Source organism: Juglans microcarpa x Juglans regia, chromosome 7D (genome assembly GCF_004785595.1).
Source record: "Juglans microcarpa x Juglans regia isolate MS1-56 chromosome 7D, Jm3101_v1.0, whole genome shotgun sequence".
Classification (NCBI taxonomy): domain Eukaryota; kingdom Viridiplantae; phylum Streptophyta; class Magnoliopsida; order Fagales; family Juglandaceae; genus Juglans; species Juglans microcarpa x Juglans regia.
The window spans coordinates 7,718,683-7,742,916 of NC_054606.1; the positions used below are offsets into that span (position 1 = coordinate 7,718,683).

A 24,234-nucleotide genomic window follows, 5' to 3' on the forward strand; every position below is an offset into this window, starting at 1 on the left:
CTAAAAAATAAAAGCTTTCTCATGTCATTATCCAAACACATTTTTTAACAAATCATCTCATTTCATCTTAACTATTAAATTTCATTACTATTCAAAATTTCTTATCTAATCTCATCTAAGGCGCAAGTAGTACTTCATGCCAAGAGAGCCAGCCAGCAACCTTGGTTTGTAAAACTTGCACTTTGCATTCCCAAGTATGCCAGATTCATTCACCCGTTCGTGGGAGACAAAATCAATACACTCTTCAAGAAGAAGAAAAAAGTATATATTAGAACTGAAGAACAAAGGAGAACAAGAACAAGTAGTCTCACGATGCATGTGCTGAAGAATTATCACAAGCATTTCAAACAGATATTCATCCTAACTACACTTAAACTAGACAACTTTCTTTTTATTTAATATTTCCTCTTACTAAAATTGACCATATCATATCAAGAAAAAGAAAAGAAAACATATATAATATATTGTCTAATTAGTCTATCGACTTGTTTGTCTGTCTTATTATCATCATCATGGTTGGGAGATTCTCTGTATTGACGCAACACGAGTCATTTCTTTTCCCCTTTTATTCATTTTTCAATCTTCCTCCCCCTTTTATTTTCCTCGAGCAAAAACTGCCAAACCGACCTTATCAGCAACGGATTAGAAGTGACGAACAAGCCATGCGAAAGTGGTGTGGCGTCACCGCTCAATACGTCCATTCTTGAGGCAGACCCATATCATGATGGCTCGTGACTGGCACTGTCCGGCCGTGGCGTTTCTGCTTTGAATTTAAGATATTTCTCCTACCCATCATCGAAGTATCTGCAAGCAAACCAACAAAAACCAAATGACTATTTCTTCAAAGTGGAAGACACGACAGAGAGGACAATGGCGATTAACTATACCATGTTGAAGAGAAGAACCACCAGCATCGGATCGAGACCTCACTCTCATTTGGTCAAAATGGTGCTGTAGGGCCTGCACTACTCTTGCGGGGATAAACACAGGGGAGCATCCTGACCATATCAGATAAAACCAAACATATCACTCTTCTGAGGAGTCGATTGAATAAGGACAACAAATTCCCACCTTATTTCTAACATTAAACTAATTTTAAGTCTTGATTAGAAGCACAAGTTGGGTTTGTCTCATTCCCCCCTCACATGTTTCCTCAAGCACCAATCAAAGGGTTACCCAAGTGGGGGGTTCTTTCATTTTCCACTTCTTTTTCAATTTGTTGGGCGCAAATGTAGGCTAATAGACCAAAGAAATGGACAGCAGAGGAAGATTCCAGTTCACACTCGGAATAAAACTTAACAAAAAATTCCAAAACAAAACGGAATCACTTAATATGGAGTAGTTAATATTCCACTTCAAGACCAACTACTCCCAACAGCCATGGTACCCAAAGGAAAGAACCCCAAAAGATGAAACGAATTTCGGGCTAAAACCCACAAAAAGCTAGCAAAGTAACAGATATATATAGTAGTTAGTAGTACCTGGTTTCTTGCGTGATTCCGAAGAGTACCAGATTCCGCGAGGCAAGAAAACACCTGTCCCACATGATGATGACTCGGTACTTCCTGAATCGCTACCCAGGAAAAATATCCTCATACCCGATCCGTTTTGCTGGTGACACTTCACCTGTTGCTGGGTCTGAATCCATGGGTTTGTACGAGCTGCCCTTCCTCCATCGACAGACCCGCCTTTCTTCAGAAACAACTGTGGCTGTACTGTTCGCTCGGGTCGCTGAGAAATTTTAGCTTGTCCTCCCCAATTTGGAGAGCCTTGTTGAGTCGTAACACGCTGTTTCGGTCTAGAGAACTATAAAAAGTAGAACAACAAAAAAGACAAATTAACTCACAACAAAAAGGCTAAAAAGATAATATATACGGCTAAAAACCAGAACTTTCTATTACTTGAATAGCACGAAGTTGATCTTCAGTGAGAGCTTGGTTTGAGTTTAACCCAACATTTGGTTTGAATGGCATGCTCCGAAGTCCTTCATCTAGGTATTTGGGCATCTCGTAATCGTTTAGGTTCATCTTCTCCAACCTTCCAACAACATCGTAGGTGCCATCCGAAAAGGAGTCTTTTCCAAAGATGAGAGGAGTAGGTGGTGGCGATGGTTCTTGAGATGGACCATTTGGGCTTCCATGGTTCGAGCCCAGCGGTGACCAGAGCGTTGATTCTGGCGAATCAGCCGAACCACATGTCTGAAACACCAACAAAATTAATACACAAAACAGTAGTTACCATGCTCAATGGAAAAAAAAAAAAAAAAAAAAGGAATATTGAACTGTGTTTGACGAAAATAAAATACCTTTCCTGTTTTGTCAGAGCATGGGAGGGAGTTTTTGCCATCGTCGTCGAGCATGCTGTGAGCCATCTGGCAAGCTAGCTCGGCAATGTAATCGTCGTCCATGTCACTCCCTGTATCGGCCGAACCGAGTTCCGACTCAACAGGAGAACTGAAAGCCGATTCAGTTCCGGGTAGAGCTTCCCAGGATTGACAATAGGCTGAACACTCTTTGAGATTGAGATTCTTCACTGCAACAGTACCTTCCTCGTCATAGAGAAAGTTAGAGGGAAGCAGTAACTCCGGACTGTGTAGGTCAACAGCCATCATTAATACCGGGGGCCTTGCTTTGGTGACAGTGATCAGACAACAGTCAGATTGGAGTTTTGATGATTTGTTTGCCAACTCTGGTTGTTGCTGGTTGGGATAAATGCATGCATATATATATCGGAGTAATTATTTCCTGGGTCAGACTGACAGCGTAAAATAGCGACAGAGGGAGTAGAGATTAGTCTGTAGTCTGTAGTCTCTCAAACCGAAAATAGAGACAGGTACATTTTCCAAATTAGGTTGAGGTTGCATTTATATTGGATGAAGTTGAGTTAAGGTAATAAAATATTATTAAAATATTATTTTTTAATATTATTTTTATTTTAAAATTTAAAAAAATTAAATTATTTATTATATTTTATATTAAAATTTAAAAAAATTATAATAATAAATTAAAAAGTGTTTAATAACTAAACGTATCATGAATGGTATTACAATCGGTTCATTACATCAACCTAGTTTAAATGGTAATATTTGAACTAGTAAATTTTAATTTTTAACATTTATTTTTTAAATTAAATAATACTATTTAATTATGTAATGTATAGTGTAGAGGTCTTAGACCATCACTCTAGCTTCGTTTGGAAATATAATTCATCTGAATTCATCATTATAACTTTTTCAAATTTTAATACAAAATATAATAAACAATTCAACTTTTTTAAATTTTAAAATAATAATAATAATAATAAATAATATTTTATCAACTCAACTCACTTTAACATCCAAACGCACTCTTAAATAATATATACATACACTTTAATTATATGAATTTTTTATCGATTATTTTTTTTAAAGCTAATAATCAGTGAATAATATGACATAAGATGTAAATATAACATAGGGCATAACTTATTAAATATTATTCAAGACTAATACAGATTTTTGATTAATTATTTTGGCTTATCTCTTTTTAAATTATATAACGTAATTCACACATTAGAAATTCTTAGTTCTTGGAAGACAGTTTTAAACATATTTGGTCGTTATATATATATATATATATATATATATATATATTAATAAAATTCTTTTAATTCTAAGGAAGTTAGAGATAATTTTTAAGGAATGTTGTGATAATAGTGAAGTTTGATTTGAGAAACATTTTCTAGAGATATTAGAGTTTGAAGAAGTCTTGGGATTCATTAAAAATATGTTTGAATGGCAATTTTTAGGAAATTTTTTTGGGTCTTTTAAGAATTTTTTATTATTATTATAAAGATTGCGTGAGATATTTTGATAAAGAAAAACTTTTTAACTATAAAGAAATTTTATAAAAATAAACATATAAATTAACATGATTAGACATGATACGTTAAAATTTAAAAATTTTTTATTATAAATTAGTTAGAAAATTATACTTGACCCATGAGTTTACCCTCTCAAAATTATTACTCGAGTATTTTTTTTTATTTTTTTAATAGTTAAGGGAATGATTATTAGTAAAATTATGTATTTTTTATTTTTAATAATTAAAGAATTGATTATTAATAAGATTATTTAAACAATATTTGAAAGAAATAAAAAATACAATGACACTAATAATAAGTTTAGGAAATAAATTCATAAATATGAATAGCAAGTAGCAACATTCAAAATAGACATACGTATAACGGAAAGAGACATAAATTTATAATTTTATTTTTATAAAATCTATTTGAATAATAGTAACATTACTCTTTATAAATAAGATTATTTTATTAGAGCGTAAAAATTTTGTAAATGTAATTAAATGCTTAAGGTTGAATAACAGAACAGATCAACTACCGCTTTAAAAAAGAGAGGGTGAGAGAGACACAAAGGTCGTAGCACTAAACACTGTGTCTGACATTTTCTGCCAATTGAGTTCAGTTTTTTTCTGACCGTACACATAGCCAGCTGTGCAACTCATCTAAGAAATCCTTAAATGCCGTATTAATTTAGTACACACATATCATTTATTAGTTCGTGTACGTATTTAGTGTATATAGAATTTAAGAAAATTAAAAAAAGAAGATAATATTTTTTTTGAGAATTAAAAAAAAAAGATAATTATTGTATGATTGATTGGATTATCTTATATGAAAATAATAAAGATTTGTATCTCTCTTATTTCACTCTTATAACTTAGGATGTATTTGATAAATGAATGAGACCTATTTATTATTATTAGTTTTTAGTTATAAACAGTTCGTTATTAATTATAAATTATTTTTTATTTTTTATTATTATTTAAAGATCATCTAAAATCAATTTAATAGCTAAATGAATTCTCAATTTGTATTCACAACTCATCTCAATTCATTTCAACTCATTTCACTACTATTCAATAACTTTAACTCACAAATCTCATTACTATTTACAATTCATCTCATTACTATTCACAATCCATCTCAACTCATCTTCAAATTCAAACGATACCTAAATGTACAAATATTTATATTTTTTATATATTAAAGCGCGTCTTACCCTATGAATAGTAGATTTTGTTTGACATGAAAAATTACATTTCGGCCATTTTTTTCTTTAGTTGGAACTTTGGGCGTTACTAGGTGCTATATATCCCATTTGATTGTTAAATTTATCTGAGTTTAACTCAGTTCAACTTAATTTTAAGCTAATTCTAACATTCAAACATCCAACTCTTAAATCATTAAATTCATCTCAACTTAAAATTTCTTTACACGTAAGACTCACAACTTTTAATTCAACACTTCTTTACACCTGAAACCTATAACTTTTTTTAACTTCTCATAAATACATCTAAACTCATCTTAACATTCAAATACATTTAAAATCATCTTAAATAATTTTGTTTTGTTTGCCTATTTTTTTTAATTACTTTTTTTTTTCATTTTATAATATTATTGTAACTTGTGCCAAACTTTTTTTTATATATACATTTAGGGAAGGGGGATTTTGACCCTCATACCTCTATTTTAAAAATTGGAGTTATGTTAATCAAACCACGACTCTTTTACAATTTGTGTCCAACTTTGTAAACTAAAAAGTACACATACTGGGCCATAAATCTTATCCATTTAAATAGGTATGGTTATTAAAATTATTTTTTTTAATTTAATTTTAAACATGCATATCTAACATCCTTACTAATGTACACAAAAGTGTGCTTGTTTAATGCATTTCACTGATAAGTTGTTCTACTACAAACCTGCGAAGGCTTTTTTTTTTTTTTTTTTTTTTATTTTAAGTTGAAAATGATTTTGGACTAAAAAATTCTTGGACACAATTTCAGGTAACACTAGCTAACAAGTAGTCTCAATTGGTTTTTTTTTTTTTGGGGGGGGGGGGGAGTTGTTTTGCTTTATACCGTGTCTCACTTTTCTCCTATTTTTCTTCGTTGGATTGCTTGATGATGATTTTCTTTAAAGAGCTCTAATATGCATATATTAATATGTTATTACGTATTTGTTTATGTTGTTACTATCTTTTGAATATTATTTTCTATTGATTGGGTTGCTATTGTAAATATTAAAATCTGAGTTACTTCATGTGCTTATGATGGACTGTTCCGCATGTTTACTGTAAAGATAAAGAATTAATGATGTCATTAAAAATTTGTTGTAACTGAATTTCTTCTTACAGTACTTTGTATCACATCTAGAGATGTAAAAAGAACTAAAAAATCGGTTCAAACGAACTGGATAGACCAAACCAAACCAAGGGTTCAATCCGGTATCGATTTTTATATTTTGAAAACTAATTTAAACCTAATTAGTCTTGTATATATATTTTTATATTATATTATATATATTATATGTTAAATTATTAATTAATATAACATGAAGTCTTAATCTTATTATTCAAATCTATTAATCTTATAACATAAAATTAATATAACATTTGTTAAAAGTCAGACATTACTTATACTATATTATTATAATTAGACACTATTATACTATTTTAATTTTAATAGATACTAATGAATTAGTAATTGTTAATGGTAAATTCTAACAATTAAGTTTAGTGTTGAAAAAATTATAATACTAAACTTATGTAGTGTCACATGTGTAAACGGTAAACCGGACTGAAATTAAAAACGAAAAAAACTGAAAGTTTTGATTTCGGTGATAAATCGATCCATATCAGCTCTTAAATTTTTAAAATTAGTGTATACCGATTCAGTTCCAAAATTTGTCTAAAACCGGACTAGACCGGACCGAACCGGTTACATCTCTAATCACATCTTTTAGAGGTTTCAGTGTGGTGTTTTTGTAGCACTTTGCTTATACTTAGATGTTTATGGCGCAATTATTGTATTAAATTATCTACGACTTCTAATGTGAAACTTATATTAGATATTGGAGTTGTGGTGCCCTCGTTTCAAAATAAAGAGTCAGGCGAGTGTCCATGGTGCCAGGGGTGCCAACCGACCGGCAACACCCCATATCTTACTCGGGGTTAGACGTATATTCTCAAATTGAGCACAAGCCAAGTTATATTAAAATTTCAGCGGAATAAGTTGAGAGATTAGTTAGAGACTAATACTAAATGTACCATTGATTTGTATTATTAAGAAATTTTATCCTTCAATAGTAATATCCATATGTCATCTTCATTTCTTCCTAAATAATATTATACAACGTCATCAGTTCATCACTTATAACAAAATACAACAAATTGTACATGGCTTGTTGCCTAACTAAAATAAATATCTTAACAAATACAAACAACTACTAAAGGAGATAGCCTATGTGTCCCCACCTTGGGTGGGATTGATCCTTTTTCTTCAAAAAAATCTTTCTTGGTTAAATCTACATCAATATCTACGACTTCACTAAATGAAACCGTAGGTTGGATTACTACAGTGAACTTCAAATAAATTCTAATGATTAAAATCCATGATATTACTATTAATGAATGATAATGGAAATGAATATATATATATATATATATATGCACTGTTTCATGTAAATAAATATGTAAACACACATATTTATTCATGGCAATGAATCACCCTTATGACAAAACACATGTATTTATAGTCATATCAAGGTATCATCCTTAGAATATATCTCAAGTATATAAGTATGGCAAAAAATACCCTAAATCTCATATATGTATAGTCATTAACAAGGCAAGAAACCACCATCTTATCAATTCACATAAAATTCATAACACACACAAGAACACCACGCATGATCAACCCAGAGATTCTCTCTACCTATATTATCAAGTGAGATCAATACGAAGATGTTCCACCCCAATTATCACGGGGAACCACTCTACTCATATGAAACTCATGGCAACGTGCCGTAGGAATGGCGCAATTACTCCTCAACCCATCCATAATTATAGACACACAGGTAAGACTTAATACTTGAAAATCATAACATCATCAATTCACAAATCTCAAACTCATTATCTTAAAATCACAGCGTAAAAGTAACCAATAAACATAATAAGAAAAATGTACTTTCATATAAGAAGGAGGTTTGTTACAAAATATGCAAACACTGAACTTACAACATACTCGCACACATTTACCTCATATTCCTAGTATGATCGTAGGAGCTGAGCTAACCTACTTCAAAAGTACTTTGAAAATTATAGTAACACTAGTGTTGATCCTTCCATCGCACGCTTTGAAGTCACTTGCTTTTCAAGACTCTGACTAAAGGAAACGACAAACACTTAACGATATTGAAAGTGAGATTTTGGCTTTTGTCCAATGCCTTTTATACATTGGGACTGCCAATCCTCACTTTGATATTCATCCAACTCCATATATGCTTTAATGAGAGACCTTCAATTTTAGCCGTCCATTAGTCCTCTAGCCTTGAAGGATGGCAGATATTGATGGGAACAAGGCGTGTATGTCATTGCAGCTTGCCTTGGGTCTAATCTCGCAGTCTTTCCCCTAATAAAAATCTCCCACGTGGTGCCAGTCATGCCTCTGACATGAAACACTACAGCCTGTAGGTTCGTAATCTTTTTTCCGCATGCTCACTCTAGGTGTGACATTTCTTATGAAGTATGAGCCTTATGTACGACACATGATGCCCTCTTAGCACCTCTACGTTCCTTTGAAGAGCTTCCACATTTGCATCGAACTTATCGTTACACGTTGCTCACCCTTGTATGGTCAACGCATCATTTGCTTGCCTAGTGCAGGGTGAAAAGTTCTTTTATCTTTTGGTACTTAATCATGTCTGCTAAACATTCTACATAATGCCCCTTGCGCTTCTCCTAGACTAGTTGCATTTTACTCACCCGGTTATGTCCTCGTTGCTCACCCTTTATCCTCAGGAGGGGTTCTTTTCTCTAGCTTCAACACATCCTCGCATGAGTAGTGATACAATTATGATAAAGTTGCAAATATATGGAGCTAAGCACATGCCTTGCATTTGTAATCCCCACTAAGGTTCACTTCTAAAATGCCAGAGTTAGAAAGTTTATATATGAACAAAACTCTCAATAATTTAAGGATATATTTGGCAAGTGAGATAAGACACAAAATTCTAAATTTTAAAAAATATATATTAGAAAAAATACTCATGTGTGTTGTAGAGCCACTCATAAAATAAATCACACCCATTAATGAGTCAATAAATCACATCCATTAATTAGCTTGATTACAAGATCCGCCTGTTGGGAAGGTATAAAATTCAGCTTTGTGGTGACAGGTAATTGTCCTAAATGATTTTTTGTTTTCGGTCTTTTAAATAAAGAGTTCTTTAAAGAGAACCGATAAAATAGCTACTCTTTTGTAAGTGAGAAATGTTATTTATTATTTTCATATAATATATTAATATGTATATTATTTTTTTATTTAAACATTTATATATTGATGTGTGGTATAGAGGATGATAAATAATATTTTTCTATACAATTTGATCTTTAAATAAAATGATATTTTTTGAAATATTTATTTTAATTTTGATTTTAATGTGTTTGAGTTTTAAAAAAAATATTATTTAATCAGTTGTAAATAAAATATAATTGACTTGTATCTGTATTATTGCTCTATTCAAAATGGTAGATAAGACTTATTTGATGTGAAACAACAAGTTACTTTAATTATTTTTTTCCAAAATCTGTAAGATTCGTAATTTTATTTTAGATATAGAAAAAAAAATTATAACAATTGAAAACAAATAAGAAAATGAGCTGAAATCTATATTTTAAGGTATAATTGTATGTGTATATATATGGACTCCATGTGCCATTAAAAGTGTTGTATTTCTTATCTGACAAAATAGTTTATAAGGAGGAACCTATGTGCAAAGCACATACCTAGGTTCATATAGTTCGCAAATAGGGGTGTAATTGGTTTGGTCTAAAAATTTCGGTCTATCATTTTTCTCTAACCGGATTGTTAGATATTGATCTGATCAGTCTATGAATATTTTTTTTTCTTTTTTTTTTTTTTTTATAGAAAAATTAATACAAGAAATTAATTAAATTAGTAAAATTAATATTAAGTGATATCTTTAAAATTTTATATATGGTTAATGGTGATCTAAAGGATGAAAATTAAATAATTAACTTATACAACTACTATATAAAATAATATATTATATATATATAATATTTAAAATATATATACATTTGGTCGATTTCGAGTCTGAATCAATAGTCGTACACCCCTATTTGCAAATATAAAATTTCAAAAGTTAAATGTTATTAAGGAAAAAATTCCTGAAAAAGTTAGGACTTAGAAAATCCATATAATATAATCTTGAAGATGAACTTTTCTTGAAGATGAACTTTCTCCTTATATAGTGAGATGAGAATTTTTTGTTTTATATGAAAGTTTAAAATATTATTGTTTAATATATTGTTTTGAGATTTAAAAAGGTTGAATTGAGATTTGAAAAAGTTGAATTGTTTATTATATTTTGTGTGAGAATTTGAAAAAGTTATAATGATGAGATGAGATGTTCTTAATCATTAAATAAAAAAAACTGTTGAGAGCCCAACGAGAGCCCCATATTTAAGAGTAGCATTTCTCTTATTTTATATGAATAGTACTATATGTACTTACAATTTTACTTATAAGACTCATTCTATTAATTTTCTTTTGAAATTTAAATTTTGAATTTTAAATTTCATGATTTTTAACGTATCAATAATTAACATGTAGAGAAATAAATTTTTTATAAAATTTTTTAAGTATATTTAATATTTTCCTATTTTATATTAACCACTGCATAAAATAAAACTTAAAATATTAGCAAAAAATAACTGCCTAGTAGAAGTAGACTTCTTAATAAAGTTAGATAAAGTTCAAGGTGTTAGTCAGCATGTTCTCTTTAAAAAAATTTGGAATTTATTATTAAAAAAATAGTTTTTTATGTGAAGTTTATATTTATTTTTTTAAAAAAAATATATGAGATTTACACATCTTAAAACTACAAATATTATTTCTTTCTCCGTATGTGTTAAATGCCTACATTCTTTTGTACCATGAAGAGCTAATTTCATCCTAATTGACTTAAAAATTCAACAGATATTAAAATAGTAATGTTATATATAGTCGTAGAGTGTGTAAACGCCACACAATTATTTTTAAAAAAAATACGGTCTATTATAAAAAAATTAATTTTTTTCATGTAAATTATATATTTACTCATTTTTTTCAAATGAATTACACAGTACTTATACTTCACAATTGTAAATATCATTTCACGTATTTAAAAATTTCTGATCCGAATGATGGAATACATACATCAATGGGATGGAAAATTACAAGTTCATGGTGGCCCAATACGTGCTAGAGATCTCGTTTGCACCTTTTAATTTATTTTTTCGAGTTCATTCCATTATAAGCGACATTTTTCACTACACCGCTGTAAACGCATTTGATATTTCAAAAGATTAATCAATTGAATGTATTTAGATTTATATTTCAAAGAATTAATCAATTTTAAATTAAAGTCTCGTGGAATTATTATAAAGACAAACATCCCTCCTCTTAATCACTTAATAATTTACTCAATCCGGCCGTATTAATCATGAATTGCCGACTTGAATGGACCGTTTGCTGGAACTTAATACATGGCCTCATGAAAAGTATGCCGGGATTACTCTCTTTTGGTGAAAATTGTTTTATTTTATTTCTATATTATTTTGTTACAGATAGACAACCTGACAGTTGCTATGATAAAAATTTTATTTATTTATTTATTTTAAAAAAATACTCGAGATTTATATATTTTAAAATTATAAATATCATTTATTTCTTACTAATATAATTAAAACCTTCTCTAAACTATCATTACAATTATGTAGAGATAAAATAATACATCGAAAAGATAAAACCACTTGCATTTTCTTTCCATTTAAGTTATCAATAAATAAAAGGACAGATTAACATGGATGAATGAATGTGCCATATGCATGGAAAAAGGCTTGGATTAATTTAACAATACATGTGATATATTGCAAAGCAGTCACGGAGCCGTTGAAAACTGGCCCAACTACCGTTCAACGATCAGCGCGATACCATTTTGTTGTAGTTTCATCTACTCAACATTTGTGCCATCTTCTCAAACTCCTGTTATAAGATTACGTAAAAATAATTTGATAAATTGATATAATTTTATATGATTCATTCGATTTATTTTATAAGAAAAATAATTTTATAATCTAATAAATGATATGAAATCAAGATTAATCTATTCGAAAGTATTTCTCTAATATTAATCCTCGTGCTTCCATTTCTGTTTGACTGAACCCTAAAGAAGGAAGAGAGAACATGGCGAAAGATCGGAATATTGGGGTGGCCTTGGACTTCTCGAAGGGAAGCAAACTTGCTCTGAAATGGGCCATTGATAATCTGTTCGACAACGGTGACACCCTCTATGTCATCCTCGTCAAGCACTCTCTAGGCGACGAGTCTCGCAATCTCCTTTGGTCCGCCTCCGGTTCACGTAAGTGCAGTCTTTACTTTTAGGCTAATCTTACTCAGAGAGAGTTTGCAATTTTCTTTTTGTTTATAGTTTTGAGATGGTGATTGTGATGTGTTGATCCGAGTTTCGTGGATCTTGGATGTAGCTCTGATTCCATTGGTGGAGTTTCGTGAGCATCAGGTGATCCAAAAGTACGAGATAGACCATGATCCTGAAGTTTTGGGCTTGCTGGACACTGTTTCTAGGCAAAAACAGGTAACCCTTTTGATTTCGTGACAGTAAGTAGGTGTTTGTATTGTCTTTCTGTTGATCTAGATCCTCCCGACTTTAGAGTTATAATGAGAGATTTACATACGCATCAATAAATATTAGGGAGTATATATTTCTTTTCCGCCCTCAAGATCCCTTAATTTATTGGCATGTTATATAGGTGTCGGTGGTCGCAAAGCTTTACTGGGGCGATGCAAGAGACAAACTCTGTGAGGCTGTTGAAGATTTAAAGCTTGACTGTCTGGTCTTGGGCAGCAGAGGCCTTGGCAGCATCCAGAGGTATTCATATCTTTTTCCTTTTTTTTTTTTTCCTCGAAATTATGAAGGTCACAATAGAAGGATTTAGAAGTTTGTATCAAACCAAAAGCCTGCAGAGTTAAAAAAAGAAAAGAAAAGAAAACCTTCAGTGACAGTTGAATGGATTGAACAACTAGTTTTTATCGTCAATACTCTAATTTTGATATTTCAATTGCCTGAATGCAGGGTACTCCTGGGCAGTGTGACCAGCCATGTTGTAGGCAATGCGACTTGCCCTGTGACCGTCGTAAAGGATTAAAGTGCTCAAGGCCTTTGATTTGACGTACATGAAGTTTGCTGAGGGGGTATTTTAGTTGAAATAATGGTGATGTGTCTCTGATAGCCTTTGCCTGTTCAGGGGAAAAGCTCATCTTAATAAGGGGTTGTTGAACGAACAGTACCTGAACTTAGAGATGTGAAATTTCTGGGTTTTCAATGTTTTTATGCCTGCTTTCTGATCCTTGTACCAGACATTATTATTCATGGTTATATGGCTTTGCAACGATTCATGTCTCTGACTTTCGCTTCGTGTTTTGGCCAGTTTCGTTACTTGTAAACCATAATGTAAGAACTACTGAAAAGAGAATTTGGTTATGTGTTGAGAGCATCAAAGATTAATGACAATGCAGATTGAATCAGTAACAGAAGATGCTAAAGATTAATCAATGATATATGGTATTTATGAGAGCGAAGCGGGGAAATTAATCCGTAATCAATGTAAGAGAAATGTTTGATCCATCCAGAGAAATTAAGGGTTAAGATAGATAAAATGAAATAAGTTGAGATAGTTTATGAATAATAATAAAATTATTAATTAAAATTAAATGAGATGAGATGAAGTGAGGTTTCTGTATCGTTTACATAATATTTGAATTGTAAAACTGGTTTTAATTTATCACGTACGTGAGGAAGATGGTCCAGTCAAGCAGAGCCCATGATTGCAGCCTGATTTTTGTGCTTTTTAGCCCAATGGATTGCGCATGAGAGTTGATCATCCCCATTTAGAAGCTAAACGAACTAGTGCACTCAAGCCGATTTATCCCTCTTCGACTCTTTGCTTGCCGGAGAAGACACGTTTCGATGCTAAGGTTCTAACTTTAACGCCACTCCTGATCAACTGTTCCCAACAGAACCAGAACCAGAACCAGAACCAAAACCAAAACCAATTCTCTTGTAAAGAAACGCACAGCCTAAACCAGATCAAAAAACATGTCTCCGAATCCTCCTCCGCTTTCCCTTCCACCGCTCGGCCAACAATCTCCGATGCGTCAACAGTCACGCCGTAAAATAAACACGACGACCATTCACATTATGGCTCTAGACGGCATCGTCAACGCCAACTCGCTTTTCACGTTGGCGCTCTTCCTCGGCCTCGCGTGGTACCCCACCAGCACTCTCGCCGCCACGCTAGTCGGCTCCGACGAATCTTGCGCTGCCGGGTCCGACATCGCTGAAGACCTCGTGGCTTACCACGTGTACTCCTTCAGCTCCTTTCTCTTCTCCAGCCTTATCGCCCTGGCCCTCAAGCAAGCCATCAAAATTCGGAAACCCGGGATCGTTGGCGGAGGCGAGGCGCTTATCGTCACCATGGGGCACCTTAACATGGCCACGTTGCGGCTCGGGATACTCGTTTCCGCCATCGGGTCTGTTTTCGGGTGCGGGTTCTTGATGATGGCGCTGGTGGCTTTGGTTCAGATCAAGCTGGGGTATTGGCTTGTGGGAGTCTGTACACTTTCGCTGCGATTGGGCCTCTGGTGATTCTGGTCCCTTCGGCACTTTTCATTTATGTTTTTCTTGTGCTTTATGCCTTTACTCGCTAGCAGGGGCTTTCAGATTCTCAAATCCAAGTCTGTATGCTTTTGATACATAGAAATAATTTGTATATAAAAGATAATAAGAAATGTTGAAGGTCACGACTTTAGATGGGCTAATCACGTCGCTTCAACACCTAAAAAAGTGTTAGTTATTAATTATTTTCATCTGTAATTGTTTTTATAGTTCAGAGGGTTGGAATTACCAAATGATTCTGTTTTTGTTTATTTGATTATGTTTATGCTGAATCAGTGTTTTTTAGGTGCATGACATGCCTGACTCTGCAGTATAAAATTGTTGGTTTTGGGTTTAATTACTGTTATTGTTGGGAGTTAGCAGTGACAGTGGCTTCAAATTTGTTTTCTTGCCATGTTCTAAAGGGATATAAAAATGGGGGCAGACGGGGGAAATATTTATTTATACATTAAGTTCATCTTCCATAAACAAAGTCAATTGCTAGAAGTCTTTCTTCTAGGGTCTGCTTTGTTTATACAGGAAGAAACCATGTGCAGTTGCCTCTTGGATCCCAAAAAGAGGAAAAAAATATGATTGTCAAAGTTAGTGCAGCTTATCCGCTGGAATTCTCAAGAATACCACTTCTGTAAGTAAGCTATTGCTATTTTGCTCCTAGGTCTATTTTTTATATACAAATCTGAATTCCCTTTGCAATAATTTTGCAGTTTTCTCTCAGGAAAAACTTGCTAGAATCGCCTTCTTGTCTCACATTTTGCTCACTTCCATGGCTTTTAATAGTATTTTGAGTATCCGTTTTCTCTGCAACACCATCTTCATCTTCTGTGCTTTCTCATTTATCTCAGTCTTTTATTGGTGTCACTGCTCAGGGCAATGCTATTCCCATTACCAAATGAGGGAGCAAACGCAGAATCAACCGATTGACATCCTTAGATTCCCTTCTGCATGGAATCAACTTACCTTTTCCTCAGAGCCAACTCCCAAACTCCTTAAGATTGCACTCTTTATCAAGAAATGGCCTGATCCATCTCATGCAGGGGGGCTTGAACGGCACGCCTTGACCCTCCACCTTGCTCTTGCCAAAAGAGGCCATGAGATTCACATCTTCACCAGTTCTTCCTCAAACTCCTTCCCAAGATATCCAGTAAGCAATTTATATTTTCACCTCTCAAAGCCAACCACTGCAGGTTATCTTGATCAAGCATCAGTTTGGAAGCAATTTCAAACCCAAAACACAACTGGAAGGTCATTTGATGTGATCCACACTGAAAGTGTTGGACTCAGGCATACAAGATCGCGATATCTGACGAAGTTAGCTGTTACATGGCATGGTATTGCATATGAAACCATTCATTCTGACATCATTCAAGAACTTTCACGACCTTCTGAAGAACTGCAGGCACATGCGTTAACTGAAAGAGCTATGAAGGTTGTTGAAGAGGTGAAGTTCTTCACAAGTTATGCCCACCATGTTGCTACAAGCGATCATGCTGGAGATGTCTTGAAAAGAGTCTACATGATCCCAGAAGAACGAGTTCATATTATTCTCAATGGTGTAGATGAGGAGATTTTCAAGCCTGATGTTGCCAAGGGAAAGGAATTTAAGAAAAAGTTTGGCATTCCAGCTTTGAAGTTATTGGTTCTGGGATTGGCTGGGAGATTGGTAAAGGACAAAGGACATCCATTAATGTTTGAAACTCTGAAGGAAATGTTCAAGGAAAACGTTACATTCCGGGAAACCAGTGTTGTTCTGATTGCTGGGGATGGTCCTTGGGGTGTTAGATACAGAGATCTTGGGGCAAATGTATTGGTTCTGGGGCCTCTAGATCAAGCTAAACTAGCAAAGTTTTATAATGCCATTGATATTTTTGTAAACCCAACTCTTCGAGCACAGGGGTTGGATCATACTCTGTTGGAAGCAATGCTTTCTGCTAAGCCAGTGATGGCTACGAGGCTGGCCAGCATTACAGGGTCTGTGATCGTTGGCACAGAAATGGGCTATGCATTTTCGCCAACGCGAACTTCGTTAAAACAGGCCTTGTACCAAGCTTGGCTTGATGGCAGAGGAGTTCTGGAGAAGAAAGGCCAGGCTGCTCTGCAGAGAGGTTTGGAGTTTTTCACTGCCACCAAGATGGCTGCCTCGTATGAGAGGCTATTCCTCTGCATATCAACTGATGGGAATGGGAAGGACAGTGACAATTATTGTCAATACCAGTCTACTTCCAATTAAAATGGTGACATGAACCTCCATCTCGGAAGGGCTTAATGAAGCAATAATAAGACCAAGTGCAAGCAAGCGTTATCAAGCTTTATTTGCAGCATTCCATCCGAGGAAACTTGGGGAGGAGAAAGGGGAAGGGCGGCTACATCATAAAGACATTGGACCTCCAATATATTGGGTTCATATTCATGAGAGCTACTTGTGTGAAACTGTAACCTCATCAAGTGAATCTAGCCAGCAAAAAGCTACTGGTGAGTATTATCATGTGCCCACAAACACCTAGAAAATGCAAGGATTTTTGCTGGATGCACTCTTTTTTGTTTTTTGTTTTTTTGGGTGCATTAATAGGCTGCGTCTGTCAGATTCCTGAATTGGAAAATGGTATTTATGTTTGCTCAATTTGATAGTAAACGACCAGACCAGTTAACTGAGATAATTATGAGGATTTTTTTACCATTTATATCATGCGTGAATCATCTGTTTCTAATTTTCAAACTATCCTTATTGATTGGTTTCCAATATGCGATGAAAGCAAAAAGTGGGGGAACTAGGCAAAAAAATCCATCATGGAACCTTGGAGCATTTATGTTGACATCTGCATAACAATTCAAGGCCTTTTCTCCATCTATTATCACAAATACAGGCTTAAAAATAGCATATCAAGATTGTTTAACTACATTGGCTGCTCAAGCTGTTTTGGGTACTTATTTATATGGCAGATGATCTGCCATACTTCATATCAAGGATATATGAATTCCTGCATACAGAACAGAGAAATTACAAATCATTAAGTTGAAAGACACAAAATGAAGCAGGGATCAAAATTAGGTGTGAGAAATAATAGAGAAGGATTTGGAAAGCATCAACATGAAAGATTAATGCAAGCATGCACAAAAAGGTGTCATAGTTGAAGATTTTTTGAGATAGAAGTGACTGCAATAAGTCAGTTAGCTCAAATTGATACAAAAACTGAGATCAATAGAGTGTGTTATGTACATACCTTGAGAACAGATGGAGAACTGTTATGCCTAGGACCTCAAGGTCCTAATAATAAAGTGAACCTAATAAAATAAAAAATAAAAAAAAAACAGTTATGTTTGTATGGTTGAAAACCATATATATGATCTACGACAGAATCTTTCAATTACAACATCAATACCTTGCCACCAATTTCCTCGAGATGCACTGTTTGAGTTGTTTCCATTCGGTTCATCTTCTCCCACATTTTGTTTGAACTAACTCATTACAAAGATAAGAACAATATTAGGTTTACATCTCAGTCATCAATTAATCAAGCTGACCGACCATATGGTAGCAGCAGATGTTTATCAATTGTCAACTAGTCAAGACTCACAAGAGGGTATGATCCAGAGGATTGGGTACTCGGGGTCTGAGAATAGATGTCTTGCCCACCGTAGTAAAGAGATGAACTTAGATGGCATGGTTCCACTCTTTCTTCTTGGAAAATTGAACTCCTGTCCTTGTTGGCTGTATAGTCTGAGAAAAATGCAAATTTTGAGGCGATATTTCCAAGCATATACTTTCAAACTAAGGTAATAAGAAGTTTGTTTGAGCAGATCATGATAATTCTGGAGATTGCAGGGAAGCATAGCCTAGAAATAGAAGTTCACAAAATATGAGAAGGCATTCTTATTGGTTCTTAGCAAACACAGGTTCTAACAATTTTAGCTCTTCTAGATATAGGTTACCAGAAATGGTGAGCAAATAAATTAGTGACAATATAGATAATGAATATGAAGTGACAATTTCTAGCTCACTACCTTAGAGAGAGAGAGAGAGAGAGAGAGAGAGAGAGAGGTACAGTGTAACATCAAAGGAAATTGGATGGGGCTTGATCATGAACCTGGAGTTCCTTGTTTCATGTTCCATGTTTGATTTTCGGAATGTTGTTTTTGCCAAGATCCTATTACGTCAGTACTCGAGGAGTTCTTCCCAATCAGCTGAAATTACAAAAAATGAGGAGTAGTTCAGATATAGGCGCACGTGAATCCCATGGCAGATTTGATATGTTCTTCCAGTGAGGAAAACACTGGAATTGCATACTCAACTTCTCCATTCCAATTGACACTGGCTGGAGAAAACAAGTTTTTTCCATTATATGCTTAACTTGGATCATCTCGTGAATTTTAAAACAAACTGAAAGTATTGTAGAAAGCGAAAGAATGAAAATGAGCATGAACAAACTAAATTAGGAGTTTTCCAAGAGTTCCTCGAGCAAACATTCAAAACATGAATAAAGCAAGGATGCTTGGCCTTGATCAAATGGATGTCTACATAATTTCCATGTGCCTAACAAACTACATTAGGCCTATCACCATTCTATACACTCTTAATGACCACCAGCATCACCTGAATCCTGAAAAGGAATTTCTAAATCTGACCAAAAAGAACATTTTCCCTGATTTTGTTTTCATTACTATCATATTAAGTTCATCAATTACAGCAACATGATAGAATTTTCAATATAAAACAAAAAAATTAAGAGAACAAAAAGAGAAAAAAAGAGCAATGCTAGATGTGGGCAATTACGGGACTCGCTTTTTGTAAAGAATGAGATCTCGTTAAAAAATTAATTTCTTTTACGTAGATTTCATATTTTGTTCAATTTTTTTAAATGTGTGTGCGACGGCACAGTAAATATATCATTTCTCAAGATCGAAAACAGTAAGATTATACCGCAGATGGAGGCGGAAAAATAGACGCAAAAGTTCCTGCAGACGATGTTGGTGACGACTCCTTGGCACCAAAAAGCTCAGCAGTGATCGATGAAGCTGGTGAACACCCTTGCTTCTTATTCTCCATTATCTTTCGTTTTCAACTCAAACCTCCAAAAACAAGATAATCAAACCAAGAAGCTGGAAGAGCCAGACGAAAGAAAAAGCTAAGATTTGCAGGAAAAGAAATCTCAGTGGAAACAGTGCTCGTGAAAGATCACAGTATGCGAGATGAACTTAAATTGCTTCACAAAATGGCAGATTTATAGTGACACTCCAATGGAAGACGGCACTGACCATGCCGCCCATGTGCCCTCGTGACCCGCCCGAAAACAAAAAGAAGAGAAAGGCGGCGTCCTCTTACAATATTTTACTGGTTTTCACACTACCCCATTTTATCAAGGATTTGGAAATTTCCATTGGATTATCCTAAAACACTCCCATTCACTTTCTGTTCTCTGCATATAATATCATATCATCATCTTTTTCCTAGAAAAAATCATGGATAAGTTCCACGTGGGGTCCATTCCTAAACCCAAGTGGGCTTAGAATCATTCGCCATGTGTCCCCGGCGGATGATTGCGACGTCTGTCCTTCGCTCTCTAAGAATCACAGAACTTCATGTCAATCCCCTTCCCCCTCTTCACACAAAACCTCTATCCGACCCCATTCTCTTCTCCTAGCCAATGAGCCTCTCTTGGAGTGATTTTCTCGGATATCGGTCCCAAGACTTTGAGAGAGTTAGAAAGTGAAAGAGATCTCAATATTTCTGATCCCACCAGAAGATAACAAGATAAGGTTGTTTTCCACTCAAAGTTATTCCGATATAACATCATTGTGTGGCCACTGTCCAAATAGTTGTCTCTATTCTCAAATATCAAAGTAGAGATACTAGGATTTCTGGTTTAGCGACCATGTATCCTGTATATGTCAGCCTTCTGGTTCTAGCAAGTCTTACATATATGCTATTTACAAAATTACACGTCAATCCATGAGAAAGGAATTAGAAACATATTGTACGTACGTGTATTAGAACAGACCCTGCATGAACAAACTAGAAGAAGTATCAAATCATTCCTTTCAAGAGAGAGATTATTCAGTGAAGATGTTTAGATCAAGGTGGATCGCGCGCGTCCGCCATCCATGTGGTTAATGTCCGAATTCGGAAGGGTTCGCAAGGAATACGAAGCCATGCATTTGCGCAATTTATATATATAACCATCATTTCTACACACTTACTTCCGGCATAGAGTATAGCTAGATTGAAGCGAGGGAGGAATATGTCATTGCAGGTGATCAGGGAGCAGTAATATGTGGATCATGCAGGCCGCCTGCAATCAATGTCGACGTTTCATATTATTTGAGCTCCATTCTGAGTGGTTTGTACATGTAGTACGATTTGGATGTATCCAGAGTCCTGCTTGAAGGATGGATGATGCTACCAAAACCAAGAAAAGTTGGATATATCATACATGAACAACAGCTTGCATGTACGTACGTACAGTGTTAAAGACAGATATAAATGATTAAATTTAATTATCTCTTCTAAATTTTTGAGACAACAAGTGATTTCACATTTACAGTATCAAAATAAAAAATCTAAGTTGGAAGTGTTGTTAAATATCACTCAATCTACCTAATTGTGTTCTTTTTCAACAGCATATTCTAACATATACTCATTGAACAGATCCTGGAAATACAGTGGAAAATCACTTTCGACTAATCGTATGTGATTAGAACTCATCCTATTCCCATTACTAATCCGGATGAGTATCTTTTTGCAACACGTATACGATGCAGTTTGCTTGATATACATGATCGTTGGCCATTAATGTGGCTCAGTTAGTACAAATATTATATGAGATATATTTACAGTTTTAGAGTATGCAAATTCTGTATATACGAGATTTGCACATTTTAATACTGAATTTATCATTACTCATGTTATGTATTGAACTTGAAAGGCTAGCTGATCAAGTGGTTGGTTTGAACTTTGAAGCGAACCAGCTCAAGCCGAATAAGATTATGTATAATATCGCTGCAAACTGTCCCACCTTCGCTCTGGTCACTTCTACTCGATTTGTTTTTCTTGTGATTTCAAACCTAATTTTTGTCCTTTAGGGTCACCCACCACACGATTTCAGACTCATATGGTTCACATCCTTTATGAGATACCGTTCAGTTCATGCATGGAATCATGATGTGTAGTTATCAATATGATATGTCTAGTCAGATTATTTAAGCCGGATGATTTTTTTTTTTTTTTACCTCTTTTTTTTTTCCCCTTACTTTCTGCTTGTACCACTAATTAATTACACTCTTGAATACAAAAGAAAAGAAAGTATTTGAAATCTGAAGTGCTATGGGTGAATTCTGAAAATTGTGTTAAAACGCTAAGTACTTCGTGACCAGGTGGCCACCGGTGAAAGCACAAAAACGACAAAAGAATAATATTTATAGAAAAAATATATTTATCATTCCAACTTCCATCATTCTATAATGTAGCATTAGATGATAAATTTACAAATGAAATGTAACAAATAATTTTCAATCACATTATAAGATGATAGATGGATGATAGAAGTTAAGATGATTAGTAACATTACTTATATTTATATGTCAGCCTAGCTAGATATATAGGAGTGCGTTTATCTAACATAATATAAGTTATTTATCTTTAGAATCTCTTGAACATTTAAAGGAACCTTTTTTCACACTCTTTTATATAATTTTATTTTAAATGATAAATATTTTTATAAATATTTTATAAAAATAATATTATTTTATAAAAATATCCTTAATTTAAAACATAATTGTATAGAAAGGATAGTACGTATATCATTATTTTGAATTAAAAGTGATGTCACATTTCTTTTATTCATAATTACTTTAACAAAAAAGAAAAACCAACTATGATTGTTTTAATAAATGGATTCTCTTCTTAAGGGTAAATATTTTTAAGGGTAAAAATATGATCTTGATCTTATTAAAATAACATTTTAATGATATGATCTTGATATTTTAGCTCTTTGAGGAGAGACCATTTTTTGGGTCAAGTTCTGAAATTAATGCTACCCATAACGCCTCAATAAATGGTCTAAATCACATTGCGTATACTCTAAAATAACTAATCAATAATATAATTGGAGTTTCATTAAAATCTTATAAAGAGCAAAAATTTCTCTTTCTCAAACAATGTGAGATCTCATATATACACCACCTACCTTTATTTTTATCATATGGAGTATCACAATCTACTCCTCCTTAAATTCCTGACGTCCTCGTTGGCTCAAGTTTCACATTTTTAGTTGTAATAAGCTCTGATACTATTTGTAACGTCTTAATGGAAAACCCAAACCACATGATCTATACTCCAAAAAGACTAGTCAATGATACAATTAAAGCCTCATTAAAACTTTATAAAGAGGAAGAACTTATCGTTTCCAAGTAATGTAGAATCTCATACACCACCTATCTTTATCCTTATCATATGGGGTATCACACTACCCATGTTGTTTAATATCATCAGTTTCTCCAGAACAAGATTTTCACTTTGGATGATTATTATATATATTTTTTCATCATACCTTTAGAAATTGAATTTTTGTGCTATTGCCAAAAATTTTATGATCAGATTGCTAAAACTATATAGTTCAAGCCTTTCACCCTTCAAAGAAAATAACATTTTAATTAAGACTCTAAAGAGGCGCGTTTGGTAGCCAACATTGACATTTTATTTACAAATCATTCACAAGGTCATGAGCATCAAATTATCAAACTATACATATTTATAAGTAATACCGACATAAAGAAAAAAAAATGGAGATACAACTGATCATCAAATTCTTATTTATGGCCTTCAAATATTTTTGAGCAAACTTGAGTAAACTGCGTGTCTGCATGAATCAGTTTCCAACCTTGCTGCAGATTATACCATCTTAATTAGACGTTCTGATCAGTTGTATGGAACAAGCACATTTAAATGAGAACATAACTTTAGAAAAATGGTATTTATCATTTTCTAACCATCCTTTTTTTTATCATTCTTGATATGACATCGATTGATTGAAAAATCAGTAAAGAAGACAGATATTTTTTCAATTATTTGATGCAACATCGAGAGATGATAATTGATAAAGTTGAAGTCAAAACTGCCTGTAGAGCAAGGAAAAAAGAGGCCGCTAATTAGGACTATAAACGCCCGGCGATAGCAAATGCTGCTTGGATGGTTTGAGCATTCATAATACGAATGATTCATTTATTCTATCCTTTAAAATATAATAAAATATAATTTTTTTATTTTATATATTAATTTTTACAATAGATTATACATTATCTTATCTATTTTTTATATCATTTAAATATTTTTTTAATATTTTTTTATTTATTTCAAATATTTCTTCTAACTACCAATGAATTTGTAAAAAAAAAAAAAAAACTAAAAATGTTTTAAAATTGTGA

At 33.5% G+C, this 24,234-nt stretch overlaps 4 protein-coding genes and 1 pseudogene across 6 annotated transcripts; 3 read left to right on the forward strand and 2 right to left on the reverse strand.

Moving 5' to 3' along the window:
* Nucleotides 1-247: 247 nt before the first annotated feature.
* On the reverse strand, nt 248-2,721 carry LOC121239110. Its single transcript, XM_041136245.1, has 5 exons — nt 2,306-2,721; nt 1,902-2,198; nt 1,482-1,806; nt 888-998; nt 248-804 (listed from the first exon to the last, which is right to left on the reverse strand). The coding sequence occupies exons 1-5, from the start codon at nt 2,609-2,611 to the stop codon at nt 689-691; spliced, it is 1,155 nt and encodes a 384-aa protein (XP_040992179.1). The 5' UTR covers nt 2,612-2,721; the 3' UTR covers nt 248-688.
* A 9,539-nt stretch (nt 2,722-12,260) lies between these two features.
* On the forward strand, nt 12,261-13,537 carry LOC121239111 (universal stress protein PHOS32-like). Its single transcript, XM_041136246.1, has 4 exons — nt 12,261-12,486; nt 12,611-12,720; nt 12,896-13,014; nt 13,219-13,537. The coding sequence occupies exons 1-4, from the start codon at nt 12,312-12,314 to the stop codon at nt 13,289-13,291; spliced, it is 477 nt and encodes a 158-aa protein (XP_040992180.1). The 5' UTR covers nt 12,261-12,311; the 3' UTR covers nt 13,292-13,537.
* Nucleotides 13,538-14,241: 704 nt separating this feature from the next.
* On the forward strand, nt 14,242-14,852 carry LOC121239113 (annotated as a pseudogene).
* LOC121239112 (D-inositol 3-phosphate glycosyltransferase) lies at nt 14,652-17,558 on the forward strand. 3 transcript variants are annotated; one of them, XM_041136250.1, is made up of 2 exons: nt 14,652-14,786; nt 15,687-17,558. In XM_041136250.1, exon 2 carries the CDS (start codon nt 15,710-15,712, stop codon nt 17,045-17,047), a length of 1,338 nt encoding a protein of 445 aa, XP_040992184.1. In that variant the 5' UTR covers nt 14,652-14,786; nt 15,687-15,709; the 3' UTR covers nt 17,048-17,558. The 3 variants fall into 3 exon arrangements, with proteins under 3 accessions (XP_040992184.1, XP_040992183.1, XP_040992181.1); XM_041136249.1 differs by lacking the exon at nt 14,652-14,786 and adding an exon at nt 15,309-15,449; XM_041136247.1 differs by lacking the exon at nt 14,652-14,786 and having other exon boundaries at nt 15,582-17,558.
* Nucleotides 17,559-17,586: 28 nt separating this feature from the next.
* Nucleotides 17,587-20,223, reverse strand: LOC121239114. The gene is made up of 6 exons (XM_041136251.1): nt 19,736-20,223; nt 18,903-18,999; nt 18,393-18,535; nt 18,198-18,273; nt 18,039-18,099; nt 17,587-17,795 (listed from the first exon to the last, which is right to left on the reverse strand). Exons 1-5 carry the CDS (start codon nt 19,859-19,861, stop codon nt 18,083-18,085), a joined length of 459 nt encoding a protein of 152 aa, XP_040992185.1. The 5' UTR covers nt 19,862-20,223; the 3' UTR covers nt 17,587-17,795; nt 18,039-18,082.
* Between the last annotated feature and the right edge of the window lie 4,011 nt (nt 20,224-24,234).